The 24,532-nt window shown below is 44.9% G+C and overlaps 1 protein-coding gene across 1 annotated transcript; it reads right to left on the reverse strand.

Annotated features, from left to right (window-relative positions):
• Positions 1-17,025: 17,025 nt before the first annotated feature.
• On the reverse strand, positions 17,026-18,321 carry LOC107114371. Its single transcript, XM_015415822.1, has one exon. It carries the CDS (start codon positions 18,319-18,321, stop codon positions 17,026-17,028), a length of 1,296 nt encoding a protein of 431 aa, XP_015271308.1.
• Positions 18,322-24,532: the final 6,211 nt, after the last annotated feature.

Raw genomic sequence — 24,532 nt, forward strand, 5'->3', positions numbered from 1 at the left:
GAAGGAAAAGAGAGGAAGGAAGGAAGAGAAGTGAAAGAGAGAAAGAAAAGGAGGGAAAGAAAAGGAAAGGGGAAGGAAAGGAGGGAAAGAAAGAGGGCAAAGAAATGGGGGGAGGCTCTCCCACCCCCACCCCCCAATCAAGCCTCCGCCACCTCCCACAGATCCCTCACTTACCCCGGGAGGTGGCAGCAGGGGGGCCTCTTCTGGCCTCCCAGGGTCGCAGTGCTCCGGCACTGGAACTGGGAGGCGGCGGTGGGGCTCTTCTGGCCTCCCAGGGCCGCAGCACTCCGGTGCTGGCACTGGGAGGCAGCGGGGTGGCCTCTTCTTGGCTCCCAGGGCCGCAGTGCTCTGGCGGTGGCCCGGGGAGGCAGCAGGGAGCCACAGCACGGAGAGCTGGGGGCGGGGCTTGCTGCTGCCACCTCTGGTGGCTGGGCTCCCAAAGCAGTGCTCCAGTGCACTCCGGCCCCAAAAGACCCCTGGAGGATACTGTGTAGAGTTTCTGTGCTTCCAAGTCAACACTGACTTTTTTACATTTAACCCAATAGAAATGACCACCACATGGACCGAGGCAGGGGAAATGCCTGCCTTGTGGGTGGCTGTTGCCCATACAGAAGCCATCCCAAGTTTACAGCAATGTTTTCCAAAACATCACAGCAAAGCGAGTTTAAGAAAGCCTAGAAACCTTCAGAGTGTGCACAGACCCACCACAGTGGAATGGGGAAAGAGGATCTCATATACAACATTATTGTGCTCAAGTTGCATTGATGATTTCTGGCATCAAAAAGTATCATTATCAGGCTTAATCCAATGCTTCACAACTGAATTTTGTTCCAATTAACTAGCTCCTAAAACAATTTGCAGTAGTCTGTAAAAAAATTAGCAACCCCTGCATATCAGGAAAAAGAATGCCTCCTCTGAGTTTTGGACATAGCAGAAACTGACTAAGCTATAGACAAGATTCATTTTGGTACAGGACTCAGTTCCTCGTGTTAATTGGGCACTAAGGGGCTTCCATCTTTTGATTACTGGAATTGTCATCTACAGTTTACAAGTCTGAGAGAAATGTTCTCTTGTTGTACTCTAGAAATGTGTACTTTATTGTTGTTTTGTATTATAGCATGATTGATATTTATACAATAATTTTTAATGCTTAAAAAGATCAACTTTACACAGTTGTTTGTCACACTGAAAGAATTGTAGACATTTCCAGAACTACAAAATATGCCCCATATTAACATGCAACTTAGCCACATCTATAAATTATATTGGGGGTTTAGAGTTCCTTTCTTTCTTTGTATTTTTGAAATAAAAACAACACAAAAATTATGAGTGTTAAACTTGTACAAACACGATAGACCAGTTATTATTGGAGGGCACTACGACATTCTCTGTTGCAACATAGTGAACTCTCTGGAATGAAGGTCATACAACTTTCTAAGATCCAAAAACCTATCACTTTATATTTAAAAAGAAGAAGAAGAACATGCAATCAAGTCACAACTGACTCATGGTGACCCCCACAGGGTATTCTAGGGAAGAGGCACACAGAAGTGGTTTGCCATTGCCTTCCTCTGCATAGCAACCCCAGGCATCCTTGGTGGTCTTCCATCCAAGTACTGCTTAGTGGACAACTTTGCTTAGCTTCCAAGTTCTGACAAGCTCAACTGGGTTATGCAGGCTGCATACGTAAGCCATATATTTAAGCTACCAACAAATATGGATGAATTCACTGCAACTCACCTTGTCTGTGGAAGTCAGCCGTCCTCTTATGCGGCGGTAAAGAGCCAAGTCTTGATGTTAAAGAAAGGAAGTGACTCTTTCAGATTAATGAATCACCACAAGTAAGCAGCCCTAGGGTAACAAATCAGCTCACCTTTCACATGTATATAAACTGCCGAATTAATATACGCATTACAAATATATCTTGGTTAAAGGTTTGGTAATATTTAAACCAACCTTTATATCCAATCAGAACTTTATCGGTAGCAAGCAACTGTTAATGTTTGTGACCCATAAAACATCGCTTCTTTTCCGCGTATGAATTTTAAAGCGTGCTCTGTGATGGTGATGGCAGCGACGAAGCAATACTTTTCTGCCACCATTGCGTCTGCATAGTGTAGGCCAGTGGAGCTGTTCTGGATAGTCAGAGGCCTGTTGGGACCTGACCTTCAGGAGGATGTAGAATCGAACTGCTCAGGGGTACTTGTGACGTGGACCCAGGCCTACTGCTGGACAAGCAGGTGGCAGTTGTGGCTAAGAGGACCTTTTACTACCTCTGACGAGTTAACCACTGTGACCCTTCCTGGAGATAAAAGATCTGGCCGCTGTGATGCGTGGCATGGTTACATCTAGATTATATTACCGAGATGCGTTCTATATGGGGCTGCCCTTGAAAAGTGTTCTGCAATATCAGTTGGTACAGAGTGCTGCAGCCAGGATGTTGACTGGAGCAGGTTGTAGGGATCATATCAGTTCAGTCTTAGTGCAACTACACTGGCTTCCAGTTTGGTTTTGGGCACAATTCAAGGTGCTGGTCTTGACCTTGGTTTGGGATCGAAATACCTGAAAGGCTGCTGCATCCCGTATGAACCTAAAAGATAACCAAAAAGATAGAGGGGGGTGCAGTATGATACGAATACAAACAGAATAGAACTACTGCAAATTGTGCATATTTCAAACCTGTATTAAATGCAATAACAATATATCAGACTATGTTTTACAGAAAACTGAAGCCAATATTTATAAATGATGATGGATGGATGGATGGATGGATGGATGGATGACGAACTCCCCCGGAGTTGATATTCGTTTCGAGGCATCTTTTTCAAACATCAAACCTCATGCAAGTGTGTCTCCACAAGGTCACAAATCTTCCAAATTGGATTTCTCCTTAATTCCTGTACATTTAGGTGTTATTCATAAGATGTTCTCAATCATAATAGGTGCTGGTCTTGACCTTGGTTTGGGATCGAAATACCTGAAAGGCTGCTGCATCCCATATGAACCTGCCCAACCATTATGACACTCTTCAGAGGCCTGCTTGGGTGCCTTCTGAGATTAGGTGGATGACAACCCAGGAGAGGGCCTGGGTTCTTGGTCATGGCACCAACACTGGAACTCTCTCCCCAGAAAGATTGGTCTGCTCCCTTCTGTTGCTGTCTTTCTCCAACAGGTGAAGACTTTTTTGTTTAGTTTGGCATTCCCACAATGATCCCTCTTTCCTAACCAAAGTTTCATGTTTGGTATTTATTCTAACCCTTTTATATATAAGCCCTATTTTCCATATTGTGGAGTACTAGGGAATTCTCTGTTGCTGTTGGCCACTGTGAAAAATGGAAAAGAGTCACACCATCTCATAATATGGGGAAATATGTTGAGTGTACAGAATGCATGGTAGAACCCACTGACACTGGCATTGCAAGCTGTGATCACTGGCACCATGTGTGTGTGCGCGCACATGCGCTTGTGCAAAGTTGGCTGCAAACCCACCACGCTTTGCACAAGGCTGCAATTTGTATGACGGAGCAGTCCTAAACTGGAAAAAAAAAAGGGCTGTACATTTCTCCAATGCCCTAGCGCAGTTACACAGTAATGCTAATTTCCTGCCCTTCCTTGCAAATTAGTGTGGTCTTCTCTTTGTGATTCTCTAATTTGATCCTGCACACTGGTCGTCATCTTGGCAGTTTTTTAGAGCCTGTCCAGTGCAGATTGCACTCTGTCCTCCAAATGGATCAATTCCAAGCAACTCAGCCCAACCTACATTGCAGGGTTGTTGCAAAGATAAAATAAAAAGATAAAATAAAAAGAGGGAGACTGTCGTAAGCTACTTTGGGTTCCCCACTGGGGAGAAGAGTGGAATATAAATGAAGTAAGCAAATAAATCATAGTAAAAGTAATGTGTACCATCGAGTCGCAACCAACTCATGGTGACCAGTGTTCCCTCTAAGCTGACTTAGTGTGAGCTAGCTCACAGTTTTTTAGCCTCCAGCTCACACATTTTTGTCTTAGCTCAGGAAGGATGGCTCCAGAGCCAACTTAGTTATGCAGCAGCCAAGTCACTTGCTCACAACTTTAGTGCCAGTAGCTCACAAAGTAGAATTTTTGCTCACAAGACTCCACAGCTTAGAGGGAACATTGATTGGTGACCGAATGAAATTCCACCTCTTGGGGTTTTTGAGGCCAGAGATGAGTGGAGATGGTTTCCCAGTGCCTTCCTCTTCATAGCAGCTCCAGTCTCCTTTGTTGGTTTCCCATACAAATAATGACTTTGCTTAATTTCCAAGCTCTGGTGAGATCAGAGAAGTCTGGACTATGAGGGCTGATACAAATTATAGTAAGCCAATGCAAGTTTGTGGCAGCCGTAAAGAAACATGTAGAGCTAGATTTCCACCCCACCACCACCTCCCCTTTTTGACTGCTGTCAGTAAAAGGTCTTTCAGCGACTGCAGAACGGATGCAAAATGGAGGTGCCCCTCTCAACACTTCCCTTTGCTGGCAGTGGGTGATGATGACCAATGTTCCCTCTAAGCTGTGGAGTCTTGTGAGCAAAAGTTCTACCTTGTGAGCTACTGGCATTAAAGTTGTGAGTGAGCGATTTGGCTGCTGCATAAATTAGTTTGCTCTGGAGCCCGTCCTTCCTGAGTGGAGACAAAAATCTGTGAGCCAGAGGCTAAAAAACTGTGAGCTACCTCACAGGGAACACTGGTGATGACTGTTTTACTTCATCCATTTTACTTGATTTACTTTAGCAAAAGAACACAAAAAGACTCATGCACAAAAGTTTAACCTCTCCCCTCTTGTTTTAGTTCACCCATTATATTCTTGTTAGTTTGGAATAGTGGTTAGAGTATTTCACAAAGACCAAGGAGACTTGGGGAATAATCCAAAGAAGATCTACTCAGACTTAAACCCCAATTCATTCCACAAGGCTTGCATGCCCAGATAAGTGTTCTTAGGACTGCAGTCTTGATTTCAGATTGTCACTCAGCTAGGACCTTGGGTCATTTGTGCACACTTTTTCTCAGTCTAACCCATCACTCAGATACTCAGATACTCAGGATTATTGTTAGGATAATATGGGGGAGGGGAAAACATGTAAACAGTTGCCATGTGATCTCTAGGGTTCAAAACCCCTTCGGCAACAAGATGTCATGGAGTATAGGATGATCCTTTGAGTTGTGTTCAAGCAGAGGACATGGCCAACACAGAAGACGTGCTCCATAATTTATGGAAATTAAAGTAAAGGTAAAGGTTCCCTTGCTCGAAAGCCAGTCGAATCCGACTCTAGGGTTGTGGTGCTCATCTCCGTTTCAAAGCCAAAGAGCCAGCGTTGCCCGAAGATGTTTCTGTGGTCATGTGGCCAGCATGACTCAACACCAAGGCGCAGAGAACGCTGTTACCTTCCCACCGAAGTGGTACCTATTTATCTACTTGCAATTTCTTGCTTTCGAACCGCTAGGTTGGCAGGAGCTGGAACTAGAGACGGGAGCTCACTCCATCATGCAGCAACTCGGGTCTCGAACTGCTGAACTACCGACCTTCCACAGCCTGCATTTCAGCGTCTTAACCACTTGAGCCACCGCAGCTCATGCAAATTGAACGTGTTAAATAAGCATACATAATTTGTATGATAACTAATAAACCCGTTATCTCAATATAAATAATTGTTCTACTTTGGGGAGACTTGGGGAGTAATCCAAAGCAGAAGGTCAGGTCTATTGTTATAGCTATGGTGGGACACCTCCCAGCTTGGCCCTCTAGTCCCCACCACTGCTCAACAGGATGGTGCTGGCTGGGGGGGGGGAATGGGGGGGGTTCAGCATTGCGCCAATGTGCAACATCAGTTTCAGTGTGAACCCAGAAGTGCCATCATTGTATCAGCACAACACTCTAGGACTCACTGAAAACTCTTTGGTTCTTGTTGGAAGTGACATTGTGATCTCGATCCTGCCCCCTCCCCATTCTCCCACTAGGGTGACAGCTAGGCCCGGCAGGTCTAATTAGGACTGTCATGGAACTTTGGAAAGACTGAAAGAGTTGCCTTTTCCTGTGGGGAAATGGATGTAGGGAGAAATAGGGAGGGGAAACAGAGAAAGGCAGTCAAAGAGAGATCTACCATCAGGAACAATCCTGTGACAGCTGAAAAGATACCAGTGTGAGGACTGTAACTTGGAATAAAAAACGTCTTGGAGTAAGTAACGGTGTAAGACACTGGGTATTGATGATATATATCTAGTGCTGGATTATGGATCGGTTTCAGTTTATAAAATATCAGGCACCATTGCTTTTAAACTTTATTTAAAAACAACAACAAAAAAAAACAACACTCAGATTGAGTGATACAGTGTTTTGGACCAAGCCCATTTGCAGTTGTCCATTGCAATTCTCATGCTTAAATCTTTGTGCCATTTAAGCTGCACATGGTCTATTTCTTCTGGAGAAGCATGACATTTTTACAGATCTTTACCAATCAAACCTTTTGTAAGGTTTGTTAAAAGCAGGGGTCATTTCCTGCAGGAGCACACAGGAACGGAGCTCTGGCAGTAAAGAGCCCAGGGGGTGGGCACATGCAACAAGCCCCACCCCCTGCTCCCAGCAGCCCTCAGTCAGAGCAAGAAGCAGCCAGGTAAGTTGCAGAGCCCCCTGGCCCAAAACAGTCCAATGGCACCTTTAAGACCAAGTTTTATTCAGGTACAAGCTCTCCCTCCTCTGCGAGGACAGATCTGCACGTCCCCCCCCCCCAAAGCTAGCAATCCAAAACAGTCTAGTGGAGCCTGAGCGGTGGGTGCTGCCTTCTGACACACTTCTGGTGATGTCAGGGTGTGTGGCATATGCAAATAAGTTATGCTAATGAGCTATGCTAATTAGCTCCTGCACCTCTTTTTCTACGAAATGACCCCTGGTTAAAAGTCAGTTTGACTCTTTATAGAGTAACACTAGCAGTAAAGCCCGCTGTGGAAATAAATACAACAGGATCTAGAAAGAGGCTCTGGGGGAGTGCTCTGGCTTTGGGCAAACAGTGTCATTTTGCTGTGGTGACCTCAGCAGGGTATAATGGCAGAGTCCACTGTTTTCTCCAGAGGAACTGATCTCTGCTCCCTGAACAGCAGTTGTAATTTTGAGTGATCTGTAGCCCTCACCTGGAAATTGGCAACAATTGTTACCCAGGACGAAATGGCTGGTTTGGAGGGTGGAGTCTATGACATTCTACCTGTCTGATGTCCCACCCCTCCGCAAACCCCACCCTCTCCAGGCTCCACCCCTCAAATCCCCAGGAATTTGCCAGCCTGGAGTTGGCAACCCCATCTCATTCGCAGCTAACCATCAACCTACCATTATCTGCCCCTTTGACTTCAGCTGACTTCCGCTCTCCCTTCTGCAGAGCAATTGTAATTTTGAGTGGTCTCCAGCCCTCACCTGGAGATTGGCAACAATGGTTCCCCATGAGGGACTGAGTGGTTTGGAGGGTGGAGTCTATGGCATTGTACCTGTCTGAGGTCCCACCCCTCCTCAAACCTCACCCTCTTCAGGCTCCATCCCTCAAATCTCCAGGAATTTCCCATCGGGAGTTGGCAACCCTATCAGGATTGGCCCCAATATGTTTTCTCCCAAAGGGCAAAGTAGGTGACTGGACCAAACTTAGTTGCCTACCAACAGGCACTGAGGGGAAAGTAGGGTTGCCAGCTATAAGGAGGGAAATACCTGGAGTTTTGGGGGGTGGATTCTGTAGAGGGCAGCATGGGGGGGGGCGGAAGGACTCAGCAGGTATAATGTCATAGGGTCTACCCTCCAAAGCAGCCATTTTCTCCAGGGGAAACTGATCTCTGTCATCTGGAGATCAATTGTAGCAGTGGGAGATCTCCAGGTCCCACCTGGAGATTGGCAACCCTAGGGGAAAGTCAGCTGCACAGCAGGGGGTTGAAGAGAATGGTTTGATGGGTGCTGGGCCAAGATTGGCAACAATAGTTCCCCAGGAGCAAATAGCTGGGTTGGAGGGTGGAGTCTATGGCATTGTAACCTGTCTGATGTCCCCCTCTCCGCCCCCCCCCCAGCCTCTGCCTAGGGAAAGCAGCTGTCATCATTCTCCTCACCCCCTATGAGGTATGTTAAGGTTGAAAGTGTGTGAATGGTCCATAATCCCCCAGGCAGCTTTTAAAACATGATCCTGGGACCTACACACCACCAGACATTCCAACTGCCTTCCGGGGGGGGGGGGGGTATGAGGTGTGGAATGGAGTGAAGTCCAATCAGCTTCCATATGCAAAAGACCTTGAAGGTTCCATATGCAACTGACATTCCAACTGCCTTGCGGGGAGGGGGGTGAGTTTGAGGTGTGGAATGCAGTGAAGTCCAATCAGCTTCCGTATGCAAAATACCTTGAAACGCTGGGCGGGACTGCACAAAGCAGCCAGTCAACCCAGCCAGCGTCTTCTGACTGACAGTTCAAGCGTCCATACACTAAAGGGGCCAAATTTAGAATGTTCATATAGAATGTTCTTACTCAATTATATATAAGGAGAGATTTGTGTTGCAATACTACAATGATGCTTCTAGTTTGGAAATATTGAAATGAGGTGGTCTAAAGCTAACCCTCTTCCCAAGTATTTGCTCAAAAGGTAACATCTGGTTGTTATGGAGGCTATCATGTATAGAAGGTAAATGGGATTTATCCCATCCTCTCTGAAATATATTGGGTTCAGATGCGTAGAAGTGATCAGCTCATAGTTCGTTAGTAATTCAGCAAGAGAAAGAAGACTGACTATCCCTGGCCGAAGCCCGGTATTTATGCCTGAAAAGGGTTACATGGTTGCACCCAAAACACACCCCACTCCCAACGATAGTGTTATGTAGTGGGTTGCCGCATGGATAAACGACCGACAACGACGTGGTGCATGGCACGCTTTATTTGGTACACAACAAGAACAAGCACAAACGGCCGGCAGGCCAACTATATACATACCTGGGGACACACCCCTGGTCACCATTGGTGGGTTTGAATCTCCCGCCATGGTTCCCATTGGTTCCCCAGTGGAGGGACTAGGAGCCTAGTCCCTATTGTTCTTCCAGAGCCAAGCTCTGGCTGTTCGCTGGCCCCCGGTGGTGGTCAGCATACACTACAGATAGGCTATTTACACTCTGATGTTTCCCAATTGGTTTATTCTAGGATCCCTATCTCCCTAATGGTCCATTCTAGGATCCTAGCAATCTATTGTTATGCATTCCAAGCTTAGTCCTTTTGCAAGGACAGTTCAGGCTCAATACATAACACTCTCTCTTTAGAGGATTTATATTTTAAAAAGGCAAACCATGCTGGCGATGACTCACCTACTTCCCATTGGCCACTGGGGAAGCTGCCTTGGTGTCCTATTGGCCCGTCCTGCCAGCTCCTCCATTCTTACACACCCACTTTTGACATGTTGCACCTTGGGAGTTGTAGTTCTCAGCTAGCCTTACGGCAACCATTAGAATTACAACTTCCAAGTTGAGAGTCCCAAGAGGCCATTAGGCATTAGCAGAGAATCAGTTAGTTAATCAGTTAAAGTGTTAAACAGGAAGGAGCTTTGGAATTGAAAGGGGTTGGGGGGAAAGGGAAGGCCTGGACATTTCCCTGAATTACAATTGATCTCCAAACTACAGAGATCAGTCCCCATGGAGAAAGTGGTGACTTTGGAGGGTGAGCTCTATGGCCTTATACCTCACTGAAGTCCTTCAACAAACCTGGCCCTCCCCTTAGTATTGCCAAACTCCAGGCAGCACCTGGAGATCTCCAAGATCAGTTCTCCTGGGGAAAATGGCTGCTTTGGGCAGTGGACTCTATGGCATTATACCCTGCTGAGGTCCCTCCCCACCCCAATCCCTGCCTGCCTCAGGCTATACCTCTCAAATCTACAGGTATTTCCCAACCCAGAGTTGGCAACCCTGTAACTGGCTACAGAACCACTTTCCAGACCCTTGAAACCCAGAAAAAATGGCATAGGAGGAGGTGGTTTTCTACCTTAGCTGCCACTGCAAAGCTACAAACAGCATTAGTCAGGTGTGGAGGGAACTATACCTGTTACCATGTGGTTGTGCTCCCATACTACCCACTTGAGGCAGCAAAATGACTTGAGACAGCCCTGCCTTAAAGCTAAGCAGAAGGAAATAAACATGGCTCGCCTCCCTGTATTTTCCCCTTTTTCCCACCACCCTACCAGCCACAGCTGGGACACTCACCTAGAGCTTCTTTCTAGAGCTCATTGTATTTCTTCCCACAACGGGCTTTATTCCTAGTATTCTGGTATTTCCTAGAAGATTCACTATCGATCTATTTCATTACTGTAAAATAATGCAGAGAGATCAGGAGAGAGGCTCTGTTTCCTTTTATATCACACTTTCTGTGAGGACAAGACCAAGACTAACGTCAGTGTTTTTATTCCATCCCTTTTCCCAGAGGTCATTTCGGGGGGGAACGCGGGGGAACACAGTTCCCCCTGGTGAGGTACGGGGGGGCGGGGCACATGACGAAGCCCCGCCCCCTGCTTCCAGCCGCCCCGCTTCCGGCCCTCATTCAGCCAGGAGGAGGCAGGAGAAGAGGGAGGGTAAGTTGCTTCCTCCCTGCCTCCCCCCACCCCTGCCTGCCTGTGGTCAGGGAGGGCCTTCGCAAGGCTTCCTTGCACTCCCGCCGGCCTTGCAGGTCCATCGCCGGGCCCCTCATAGGGCTCGGCAGTGGAGCTGCAAGGCCGGCACCGGCGGCCGGGACCGTTGGGGGCGGGGGTGTGGCCTTATGACACATTTCTGGTGTTGTCAGGAGGTGTGGCCTTATGACACACTTCCAGTGATGTCAGGGGATGTGGCATATGCTAATGAGTTATGCTAATGAGTTCCCCTAGCTCTTTTTCTACGAAATGACCCCTGCCTTTTCCTGAAACCGCAAAAGATTCCAGCGCTGTCAATTCTGCAGCACAATAATACCAACTGATCCTGGGTGTGCCGAAACCACCCATCTCCTTCCTTTTTAACAAGACTGTTGAAGAAATTCTGGGATGTTTGCTGTCCCCTGTAAAGCCTGAGATTAATTGGGTGGGTGGGGAGTCCGGTTGTGATTTGTCAAGTGCCAAAGCTAAACTTTTAAACAGGAATAGTAAAATGTTTATTTTGTTTTCTGTGGTGGTGGTGGAAACTACCATCAAGTCTCAGGTGACTTATGGTGACCCTGTAGGGTTTTCAGGGCAAGAGACGTTCAGAGGTGGTTTGCTGTTGCCTGCCTCCATGCTACAACCCTGGTATTCCTTGGAATTCTCCTGGGGTCAACCCTGCTTAACTCCAGAGATCTGACAAGATCGCTAGGGCAATTTTGCCCCAAACAATATAACTTTTTCAAAGAATAGGATTTTAGTTACACGATTAATTCTGAAGCCTGCCATTCTACCCAGCTCAAGGTCAAGGTCTCCCTTGCTCGAAAGCCAGTCGAATCCGACTCTAGGGTTGCGGCGCTCATCTCCATTTCAAAGCCGAAGAGCCAGCGCTGTCCAAAGACGTTTCCGTGGTCATGTGGCTGGCATGACTAAACACTAAGGCGCACGGAACACTGTTCCCAGCTCAAGTCTACCCAGCTAGGAATGATTAAATGAAGCCTAAAAGTAGTCATGTATGGCTGTGAGAGTTGGACTATAAGGAAGGCCGAGCGCCGAAGAATAGATTCTTTTGAACTATGGTGCTGGAGAAGACTCTTGAGAGTCCCTTGGACTGCAAGAAGATCAGATCAGTCAATCCTAAAAGAAATCAACCCTGACTGTTCCCTGGAAGGCCAGATAATGAAACTGAAGCTCAAATACTTTGGCCACCAAATGAGAAGGGAGCCCTCACTGGAGAAGACCCTGATGCTGGGAAAGATTGAAGGTCAAAGAAGACGGGGACGGCAAAGGATGAGATGGTTAGACAGTGTCATAGATGCAACGAACATGAAATTGAGCCAACTTCAGAGGACGGCGGAAGACAGGAAGGCCTGGCGTGATCTGGTCCATGGGGTCGCGAAGAGTCGGACTCTACTGTGCAACTGAACAACAACAACAACAACAACAAAAGGTTAGCACTTTCTCAAGCGCCTCATATAGCAGAATATATTTGTTGATTTGTGGAATGAAATATACAATGTAATTACTTCTTAATGGAAGTGTATTTTTGTTAGTCACTGTTATATATATATATATATGTTTGGATTAAAAAGAAGAAGAAGTAATCAGCATAAACACACATTCACATCTGGTTCCCGAGTGAATCTGGAAGAAAACTTCCAGTTATATAGGATCTTTGAAATGGTGCAATTTAAACCTACAATGTTCCTATAGATGCTCACAGCACCCAATTGTCTATTCATCTCCTGACAACAATTTTTCTTATTTAATATATTTAATATCACTATAGCAACCCTTTTATCTGCTTCCTTAATTTCCTAAGTGTCCTTAATTTTCTGAATTACATGAGTATCTTCAAATAACTACAGCAAATGGAGCAGGTATGTTTTTCATTTTGGTGAGACTTCACGATCCTGTTCTTGATTATTTCTAATTATTGAAAATTATTAATTGAGCGTTGGAGACACTTTGGAACATTATATCATTGTGTAGTGATGTGGCCCTTGCAGATATGCATTGGCCTCGGTACTACTGAATGGCAATGTTATTGCATTGTCCCTGTCATGTTTGGTGTAGTGGTTAGGAGCGCAGACTCTAATCTGGGAGAACTGGGTTTGATTCCCCACTCCCCACATGCAGCAGCTGGTGCGACCTTGGGTCAAGATAAATATGGACAAACACGACCCAATCAGAAAATAAGTATAAAGACAACAGTCGTGAGAGTCTGACCTTGGGTCAGTCATAAGTTCTCTCAGAGCTATTCTCTCACGAGCAGTTCTTGAAAGAGCTCTCTTGGCCCCACCTACCTCACAGGGTGTCTGTTGGTGGGAGGGGAAGGGAAAGGGATTGTAAACCACTCTGAGCCACTCTGTAAGCCACTCTAAATCCAATCTCCTCCTCCTCCTCCTTTCTCTTCTCCTTTCTCTACCTTCTACATGGCCTTGAATGAACTCCACATTAGGACTGAGATGGTGATGTCATGTGGCGACATGCCACCTATTTTATTTTTTTTGTGCAATCGCTGTACTGATATATGATAATACCTGAAAATGCCAGACCCACAAAGACCACCCTAATTGTAGCAGGGGATGTTTGTGATTGGTTAATTACCTTCCCGCCTCTGAGACTTAGAATTTATTGGATGAGCACCTTACCATAGAACCCTTGATTGGATTCTAGAATATGTTGTTGCTGGCTGTGTGCATGTTGATATATATATTCAAAATTTCAGGTTAATGATAACATAATCACAAATAAATAAATAAATAAAAAACAAACAAAAAAAGTGTTGATTTCAAGGTTTATAGCATACAAGTGAGAAAGCAAGAGCCAAAATATCCATTATGGATGGTGCCTACACAGTTTGCAGGTCACTGATAAAGCCCTATGGGGAAACTGAGGCAGGTACCAAAGACTCTTTGACCATGCAGTCAGTAGGGCAAGGAATGTGGTGGAATGTGCCTTTGGCCACCTCAAGGCTCACTGGCAATGCCTCACCAGGTGAATCCCAGTGTTTGAGGAGAACATCACCTATGCGGTTCCTGCATGTGTCATCCTGCAGAATATTCAGGAGGAGAAAGGATATGCTGTGTTGCTGGACCGCTGGGATCCAGAGTCCCTTCTTGTTCTGCAGGATGAGGAACAGTACTTCCACATCAACAACATAAAACAGAAGGGAAACATATGAGTGGTGTGATAAATGATTTCATGTTCAGGTGTCAAGCTGATCCCTGACCTCCACCTGGACTTCTTTGGTTCCGCCATTAGCCTTCAGCTAGGTTGTTAACTCACTGCTTTCCACTTGAAAATAAAGAATGAACATAATAAACCAAAACCATGGTGGTAATTAATTATCGTATGGCATTGTGTGTAGAATAGCCAGGAGATACGAAGATTGCCTGGCAGCCGCACGTTTTAGTTCTTAGCATTATGCTAGTGGTGAGCTAGACTTTGTTTTTAGGGGCTGAGAGAGCTCTGAAAGAACTGTGACTGACCCAAGGTCATCCAGCTGGCTTCCTGTGGAGGAGTGGGGAATCAAACCCGGTTCTCCAGATTAGAGTCTGCCGCTCTTAACCACTACACCAAACTGGCTCTGCCATGCTGGTAAGTACAGTTGGTAAGGTTACACTGTTATGCACTCCATGTGCATCAGTTTAAGGAAAAGAAAAATGAACTATTGCATTTCAAAAATGAGCAGACAACACATCTGAAGAAGGCATGAGGGCAAAGCAGTGTTGTATCAAGGGACTGAAAATGATGCCTAGTGGTAGGTGCTTGGAATCATCATCTTAAAAGAATTCTGAGTAGCTCACTGTAGAAGAATACCATAATAGGCTGTTGTTTCTCCTCCTCCTATTCTTCTTCGTCTTCTTCTTCCTCCTCCTCCTCCGATATAGAAGAATCTTACTGTGGCTAAAGCTGAAGATCAGAAGAACAGCCTATACGGGGCAGTTAAAAGGACTAGTAGCTAGCACAGCTAGACTAGGGACATCCCACAATTTCAGATTATGCCCTTCCTGTCTCCTGATTGGCTCTTTGCAGACTTCCTGGTCCAGCTGAGCCCTCCCCCTTCATTCCTGGCTGTCTCACAGCAGTTAGTCAGTTATTTAAGTGTCAGATATGAGACTCGAGGCAGCAGGTGAACAGTGATAACAGGTTTATTTGAACATGAAGTCAGAAGAACCAGAACGAGACAAACTATGGAGCAACAGGCTCCTTTTTAAACAGTCCGGGCTTGGCAAGCCATGCCCACATGTCAGCTAAGGTCCAATCAAATACAGTATATAAAGACCAATCACTTCGCTTCCCTCCAGAACTTTCTTTGTTCTGATAGGTCAGTTTACAATACCTTGTTAGACTCAAGCTCAATACATTTATTACATTACATTTCATACACAACATTAAGCCTTTCCCCCTCTCCTCTGTTTTATCAGAGTTTATTTCTTCTTTAATAAACCAGGTTATTTCCTTTAAATCATTGGTGCTCCACTCCTTTGCATATTTAAACTCTGCCAACACTCTGCAGTGGCCACTGTGGGTCTTAATAGGCAACCAAAACAATATTGTCAGCCTTTCATTTTGTCAGTCAGAGGTAGAGGGAGGGGGCAGGGCCCTTTCCAGACTTCTTTTGGGGCTAGGCCATGAAGCAACCATTGGCGGGCCTACCTGTTCATACTCAGGTCTCAAACTGCTGAACTACTGACAAAAATCAAACCTTGTGGTATCCCGTTATTATGAAACCAGTGCAATACTGAGTGTACAGGTCCAAAATTAGTCAGGAACACCAGAAGGGTGCCATGGGTCATGATACTGGAAGCCAGTGAGAGTTGCAGGATGAATACCATTGAAATACAAAACAAGGCCAGTGCAGACGGTGCACTCTCTTCTCAGAAGTATCATTTTAGTCTAAATCCTGGTGGTCAGAGCTATCCGCACTATGCAGTCAGCAAACTCACAACATCTGGATTAACTGACAGGTCAGTTTTGGCCTGGCTGGACAAGGATGGGGATTGCATCATAACAGCACTGGCATTGTTGGCAGAACCATAATATCCATACAACACAGCTGAGCCAAGGGGGAAAAACACAAGCCATTAGTCCATGGTACAAAGAAGTGAGGCTTAATCGAATTCCTCTTCTCATTAGCCCTGACCTGGACAGCCCAGGCAAGCCCAATCTCATCAGATCTTGGGAACCAAGCAGGGCCGACCCTGGCAAGTGCTTCGAAGGGAGAACTCCAAGGAATACCAGGGCCGGGATGCAGAGGCAAGCAATAGCAAGCCACCTCTCTGAAACATTCAAGCCCCACTAGAGGTTGCCAGAAGTCAACCCTGACTTCCAAGCACACACACACACACACACACACACACACACACACACACACACACACAAATACTCACCAAAAAAAACCCCACAAAAGAATTCCTCTTTTCAATTAGCCCCCTACCCCGATGTAGGTGAAATATTACAATATCAAAATGGTGTGTGTAAATTCAAATATTCCCACTGACTGTCCATTGAGAGCCCTGAGGACCAGAAGGGGGCCATGGGTCATGATACTGGAAGCCAGTGAGAGTTACAGGATGAATATAATTGAAATACAAAACAAAGCCAATGCAGACTGTCTGCTCTGTTCTCAGAAGTGTCATTTTAGTCTAAATCCTGGTGGTCAGCGCCATCTACATTATGCAGTCAGCAGTCTCACAACATCTGGATTAACTAACAGGTCAGTTTTGGCCTTGCTGGACAAGGATGGCATTGCAATTCAGTCAGGTTGTGCTGGGGGTATACAGAGATAAGCTGCACTCACAGTGCTGCATCATAACGGCACTGGCATCGTTGGCAGAACCATAATATCCATACAACACAACTGAGGCAAAGGGCAAAAATATAAGCCATTAGTTTGTGGTACAAAGAAATAAGGCTTAATCGAATTCCTCTTTTAATTAGCCGTGGCCTCGATAGCCCAGGCAAGCCCAATCTTGTCAGATCTCAGAAGCTAAGCAGGGCCCACCCTGGCAAGTACTTGGATGGCAGCCCTCCAAGGAATACCAGGTCTGGGATGCAGAGACAGACAATAGCAAGCCACATCTTTGAAACATCCAAACCCCCTAGAGGTTGCCAGAATCAGCCATGACTTCCAGGCACACACACATACATAGACACACACACTCACGCACAAACACACACACACTCACGCACAAAAAAAGAATTCCTCTTTTCATTTAGCCCCCTGCCCCGATGAAGGTGAAAAAGGGTGTGTGTAAATTCAGATATTCTCACTGACTGTCCATGGAGAGCCCTATATGATTACTCTTAACATCTCTGTTCCAACTTCTCTTATCTCTACAGGTTGACTTCACTAAATTGTCCAGCAACATCCATGACTGTCAACTTGATGACTTTCATTTGCTTATGAAATTATTTGTTGGAGAACTTTGTTGACATTCCCAATTAGTGACACATTGTATCTCCAGAGTGTTGTGTCCTTAATGAGTGATTCTCGAGGAAGATCTACTTGTTGAGGAACCCGGCAATGATAGATAAGAGCAACATCCATCGGGACCTCAATGCTATTCCCATACATCTGGAGAACAGAGTGGACGGACGTCTGAACCACTTTATTTGGATCAATGATAATTTTCCGAGGATTGAAGACGTTTTTCCTGTCAGGTTCCCGAACAACGTGACTCAGTATATTAACTCCAGGAACTGTGCTCCAAGAGGAGATGTTGAACATGTCAGTGGGTGTAAATACAGTTTTGGGGAAGATGTGATTCTCAAAGAGGAAAGCACCAGCATCTGGATGTTGCTGTTGAAGGTTCTGCATCATGGTTTTCCAGTCTGCATATTTCCCTGGCAGAATAATTTCATCCATGTCATTCAGCAACACATATCTGCTCCTGTACATGTTGCGATAGACGCAGTCATTTAAGGCCGTAATTTGTCCATAGTAGCCAATGTCCTTGGGATCCATTGAGTGATGCCAGTGAAAAGAGACCTTGAGGTAGGAATCAATGGGCCAGGGGATTACCTCGACAGTCCCTTCTGCAATGTAGTAATCCAGCACTTTCTCCATCAGTGGGCTGCAGCTGTTCTTGTAGATCACCACTCGGGCCACCCCGAGGATTTTATACATCTCCATGCTCTGCACAAACTGCAGGACGTTGTTGTACTCTCCAAACATGGTTGAGATGCAGACTGTGAAGTCAACAAGGGAACCTTCAGGATCACGGTTTCTTATTTCAAAAAGTGGTAGCTGGTCAATATCTCCTTTAGGAGACCAATGTATTGACACGTAATGTGGTTCCCAGTCTTGTGGTTCCAGACATTTCACGTCTGTGGCACCGTAAGGGAAGTCAAATCTATCAGAATGGACATCTATTTGAGCCTTGGAGATGTATATTTCACCATTGGATGAGTGGCAGAACCAGCAGTAAAGTTCCTTGACGTCTTTGTGGTGGACTATAGAAATCACTCGTGTCATATTGTTCTTTCTGTTGTCAAAGTATGGAGCAATGATAAAGGTTCTATTATCTTTTAAGGGTGTCATGGTGTTCGTGGCGGGAATCCCTCGGCAGAGGTTCTTCTTCACTCTAAGCGTGAAAGAGAATTTTCTATTCAGGAGGTAGGAATAGGTCATTATTGACATGAAGGTGGCAATGTAAACGATGGCAATCACATTTGGTTTTGTCCAAGAACAAGTCATTTCGGGCTTCTTTATAGGTGGTCAGTGAAAGGAGATCAGAGAGCTGCTCTGTAGATAGATGGAAAAACACAACACAGAGTCAGGGAAGAAACATTGGAGCTTATTCTTAACCCCAAGATATGCTTGGAGTACAGCTTTAGAGGAACAAATGGGGGGGGGGACATGACTTGAATATGGATTTCAGAAAAGATTGTATTGGATAATTAAGGAAGGGATGTGATATATAAAGGGGACAAAGGGAAGTGATATATAGTGTGTAAGGAAAGGGGACAGAGAATGAAATAGTATTGTGGGATGCTAATGGGGAAATGGGGAACTGCCAACCTAGCCGTTCGAAAGCAAGAAATTGCAAGTAGATAAATAGGTACCACTTCGGTGGGAAGGTAACAGCGTTCCGTGCGCCTTGGTGATTAGTCATGCCGGCCACATGACCACGGAAACGTCTTCGGACAGCGCTGGCTCTTCGGCTTTGAAACGGAGATGAGCGCCACAACCCTAGAGTTGGACTCGACTGGCATTCGAGCAAGGGAACCTTTACCTTTTAATGGGGAAAAGGCCACATCACAGCACTCCAACTGGCATCACGTCAATATACATAGAGAGAGTCATAGCCCCACAAAAGTCTGGTGGGATTGCCAGTATTTTTGATGTCTCCTGCTTTTGTGATTTTAACAGCACAAACATTACCAGATGAAAAGGTTTATGTCTATGCTATGGAAATCTTTGGCTGCTGATCTCTGCAGACAAGGCCAGTATTCAAAGCTCAGGAGTAGTAAACTCGGTTTCTTTTTCTGGTAGATTGGCAAGTTTATCTGCTCTTCAGGGTGATATAATTTTGGAAGCATTTGTAATATTCAGCACCTGCCCTGTGTAAGACTCAAGGGCAGCAAACGGCTTGAGCTTTCTTAACACTGTAGCTGTTCCACTATAAGAATGCCGCACTGAATAACGCCCCCAAAGAGCTTGTCATTCTAAGCTTTTTTCTCCAAGTGATAGGTATCTGCTGTTTCTGCACAATGTTGAGGTTTGCATATAAAACAACCTTTCTTTTTTTACTATAGTGTTGATCATTCCAACTAAAATGCTGATTTCCTGCTGTTGTCTGGCCAGTATATACTTGGGCTTCTTAGAACATTGCAGCTTTCAGCTCGTGCTCTAACACAAGATCTGTTTTATTCTTTAACTAAATTGTTCTTTAACTAAAATCTAAATATGTACCAAACAGTTCAAGTGTAGGTGACAAGTTATGCATAAGGCATTTCACATTCTCAGGACAATTTTTGTTGTTGTTCAGTTGCACTATAAGCTTAAATTTTATATGGAAGGAAGTATTGCATATACGTCAATGTTTTCTTAAATGTCAAAGTATTTGAACAGAAAAACCACTGCTATTTTCTATATACCGCTTCAGATTTTCCAGAAATTTGCCTCTGTACTTTGGAGTGCTTTTTCATTCTCCATAGCCAGTTCTCACCATCCTGAGATGAAGGACAAAAACTGAATAAGAAGAGGAGCTGAACTCACAGCACTTCTGACTTGATCACAGTGACTTTTAAAACCCTAGAGAAGTAACTTTATATTTATTTTATTTTATTTCTCCACACAGTTGTACATTACATGCAAGGCTTTATAGCACAGAAACTTATACCCGAGCTATTTGCAGTACTGAATAAATGTTGCACTAAACTCTCTTCATCTATACATATGTCAGTGCTGTCAAGTTACAGCTGACTTATGGCGATCCCTGCAAGGGGCTTTCAAGGCGAATGAGAAGCAGACGTGGTTTGCTATTGGCTTCCTCTGTAGAGTTTTCCTTGGTGGTCTCCCATCCAAGTATCAATCCTGCTTAGCTTCTGAGATATTACGAGACTGGGATATACCATGACACCTTTCCTCCCTCTTCATCTATAACACCCCTAAAATAAAATTTTAGGAGAGCTTAGTTTAAATTGTACGGGTCTTTAAAGAAATATAACATTATCAGATTTGGAGATGTGATTCACAAATTTCAGATAAAAAACACTCTCTCCATATATATATATCCTAAAAGATATATATCCTAAAATTAATTTTGAAGAGCCCCTAGTTTAAACTGACTGTGGGGTTGACACTCTCAAACATAAGGAAAAGTATAACATTACCAAACTTGTATGTGAGATTCACAACAGTACTGTATTTATCATGGAGATTTTGGCATTTTTAAATTAGGCATTTGGTCTTTTCATTTCTGGGACTGCAAGAGGAACATGCAAAAGTCACCTGCTTGTGTGTATTTGATGTTGCATGTTTCAAGAAGGAGAGGGGCTTTCTCTTCTGCCCAGTCAATGGTCGCGATCACGCGCACAATTAGCCATGCCATAGGCGCAAATGCTGGGTGGATTTAAAAGGCGTGATCAGACGCAAACATCTGGGAAGCACCCCGCAACCATCAGCAACCTGTTTTGCTCTGCCGCAGAAGTGGAGTAAAAAGACACTAGGGAAAGTCCGATAGCAAATGGGTTGCTATGGGCCACGGATGGACTTTCCCCTGTGTGATCGCTCCAGCGTGCTCCCATATCATCGGGATGGTCTGATCAGGCCATCCCAACTCTGTGCCATTGTCCCCCCCCCCCGTCTCAGTATGTGCATCATCGCACACTGCATAGGGAGCGATGCAAATTATCGATCCCTCATTGAAGGACAATGGAAACCCACGGCAAACCCCCCCCCCCCCCGATTCACTCACGGTTGCATCTGATCACGCAGTGGTGGGCTGCCCCCACAGCTTCCAAGGACTGTGTGATCGCGCAACAGTGGGTCGAATTCCTATGGAGTAAATAGTCTAATCCCCCCCCCGCGTTATCTCACCCGTGTGAACACCACCAATATGTCTAAATGATGACAACAGAATACAGCTATGAAAGTCAATGGGAAAAAGATCTCGATTTTGCTTCCTCAGATAGGATCTGGAAACAAAATACACGGTGCAGTTAAGGCTTCCTCACTCTGTAAATAAGACTGTGTATAAGGTTCTCTGTAAATGGTACCATGCTTCAGAAAAGTTAATCATGGCCCCAGTCACACGGGAGGTTTTGGCCCGGAAGAAGGACGGATCGGGGGCACAGCAAATGGGCGCAATCACACCGCAACATCTGGGAAGCGGCGCGCACCCATCCCCAATCCGTCCCTTCAGGCTAAAAACATGCAGTAAAAAACCCCCAAGGAAATGGTAGGACCAACCTGAAATGCCACAGCAAGCGTGGCCGTGGGATCACCGGCACACCCGTCTTCAGGAGCGTTCGAGGCTCCCAGCTGAACTGCACATGCACACACATGCACAGCCGGCTGCCTTGGTCTCCCTTCCGTGGCTCCCCCTCCCGGCATCTGATCGTGCCGGGGAGCAACTGCGCGGCGGCTCAGGGGATCTGTCTGATCCCGCCGCCACGTTCTCTTTTGGTGCGGCTCTAAAAAGCCGCACTTTGGCCAAGTCAATTTCCCCCATGTAACCGGGGCCCATGATGTTCAATACAATCCATTTCAATTAGCTGCTCTTTGTGCATTCTTATTCATTGAATTATTTAAAACATTTATTAGCTGCCTTTCTCCCTTGTGGAAATCAAGGTGGCTTATAGTATAAATAAAATCGTATTAGAGCACACAGCCGCAATAAAAATAAGAATTATAGAAACCCACTGACCATCCACAATTTTAAAATTCCAATTAGGACTGCCAATAAAACCAAAATCAGCCAAATGCAGTCCTAAATTTAAACAAAACTGCCTTCTCCTGCCTCCTGAAGATTGACAACAAGGGGGCCAGTCCGCTTACAACACTGGTGGAGTTGACATTGTATGCAACATTATCGTGCTCAAGTTGCATTCATGGTTTCTAACATTCACAAATATAACTCTTGGGCCTAATCCATTGCTTCTTTACTGTACTTTGCTCAAATTAAATGTCAGTTTTCTGTACAACTGGCAATCTTATTCCTTTTAGTTGCTGCTGAAATCATGACTCTGGAAACAAAAACAAAAAAATTACAACCCCTGTAATTCATGAATGGCTTCTCTATGTTTCAGACCTAGCAGAAATAGGCAATCTTGTGGACAAGATTCTTTTTGGAATGAGATATTTCATTCTTCCACTCAGGTCGGTAGGAAGCGGGTCCCATTTACTGGTTACTGGAATCATCAACTAGGATCCAAAGGAACGTCTTCTTCTTGTCCTCTAAGAACGTGTACTTTGTTGCTATATTGCATTATATTACAACTAAGTTTTATACAACAGTTTTGTTAAAAACACACACACACTACGTTCGCACGGTTGTTCATCATACTGAAAGCTTTTCAGACATTTCTAGAACTACAGATTTGATATATGCTTCATACTAACCTGATGATGAGGCTCCACTGGCTTCTTTTAGCAGTTATCCTTCCAGTGTACATTCAGGGGAAAAAGAAGCAATAAAAATAACGAATGTTAGACGTGTATAAAGACAATAGATCTGTTAGTCTTCAAGTGGTACCATGACATTCTTTGTTTCCATAGAGTGAACCCCTCTGGAATGAAGGGTAGACAACCTTCTAATAGCCAAAAAGTTATCACTTTACATTTAAGCTTCTTCTTCTTCTTGCCGTTAAGTCACAGCCGATGTATGGGGACCCCATAGGGTTTTCAAAGCAAGATACATTCAGAGATGGTTTGCCATTGCCTGCTTCTGCATAGCAATCCTTGTGTTCTTTGTTGGTCTCCTATCCAAATACTAACCAGGGCTGACCCTGTTTAGACTTCCAAAATCTAATGAGATCAGGCTAGTCTGGGCTATCTGCCTGAAGGCGTATTTAAGCTACTGGCAATTATATTGGTTGAATTCATCACAACTCACCTTGTCTGCAGAAACCAAGCCTCCTATTTTATAGCAGGAAACAGCAAAGCCTTGAGCCTCCACTGCAGAGAACAAGTGTTGTGGGATTTTTTTTTGGCATAATGGCCTACTGCAAATAAGCGCTTACAAGGTGACAATGGAAACTGGATCACCCTTCAGCCATAATGTGCTGAACGTACATATGGCCTTCAATATTATCTTTATAGATTTTGCAGTATTTGAAACAACCATTATAAAAAACATGTACAAAGATTTGGTGGGACTCTTGGTGTCAACAGTTAGACAATGAGTGATTGTAATATGCCCTTTTCTAAAACATGTTTGCTCAGGGTGGATAATGTGTTAGCTTCCCAATCCTCCAGCTTGCATAGAAGACTCTTACTATATATAGTTTGGAGCAGGGGTCGTTTCATAGAAAAACAGCTAGGGGAACTCATTAGCATAACTCATTAGCATATGCCACACACCCTAACATCACCAGAAGTGTGTCATAAGGCCACACCCCCTGACATCACCGGAAGTGTGTCATAAGGCCACACCCACCACTCAGTTAGTCTTAGTCTTAAAGGTTAGTCTTAAAGGTGCTATTTTTTAGTCTTAAAGGTGCTATTTGAACTCCTGGACTATTTTGCAGCAACAGACTAACACAGCTAATTCCTCTGAATCTAAACCCACCACTCAGGCTCCACCCCCAAAATCTCCAAGGTATTGCCAACTCAGAGCTGGCGAGCCTATCTGATGGCACATGTGGGGGAAAACAAGCAAACCACCCATGTCAGGTAAAAAGGATAGAAGTTCAACACAATTTTATCTATTTTCAGTAACTGGTTTGTTGAGAGAAAAGCAACAACAAGCACATCAGTGAAGACCTAGTACCAGAGTGCCAAAAAGGAAAGCTGTTTGGTAATAGATGAAGTACAAAATATGTAGCTATTCACATTCCAGTTACCAGGAGTGTTCCCTCTAAGCTGAGTTAGTGTGAGCTAGCTCACAGCTTTTAAGCCTCTGGCTCACATATTTTTCTCTTCACTCAGGAAGGAGGGCTCCAGAGGCAAACTAACTGATGCAGTAGCCAAATCACTCGCTCACAGCTTTAATGCCAGTGGCTCACAAAGTAGAAATTTTGCTCACAAGACTCCACAGCTTAGAGGGAACATTGGTAGGCAATTCCAGAGAGAAAAAACAGCTATAAACCAAGACCAGCTATAAACCAAAACAGCTATAAACCAAGCATGGGGGCAGATGACCACATTGCTACGGAAAATACACAGAAAATCCAGGCACTATACTTTGTTTTCACTCTCTCCCCCCAACAATTCTGGCGGCCGCCCTGGTTTCAGCTCTCGC

The sequence above is a fragment of the Gekko japonicus genome, unplaced genomic scaffold (genome assembly GCF_001447785.1).
Source record: "Gekko japonicus isolate JY-2015 unplaced genomic scaffold, Gekko_japonicus_V1.1 scaffold46, whole genome shotgun sequence".
Taxonomy (NCBI): domain Eukaryota; kingdom Metazoa; phylum Chordata; class Lepidosauria; order Squamata; family Gekkonidae; genus Gekko; species Gekko japonicus.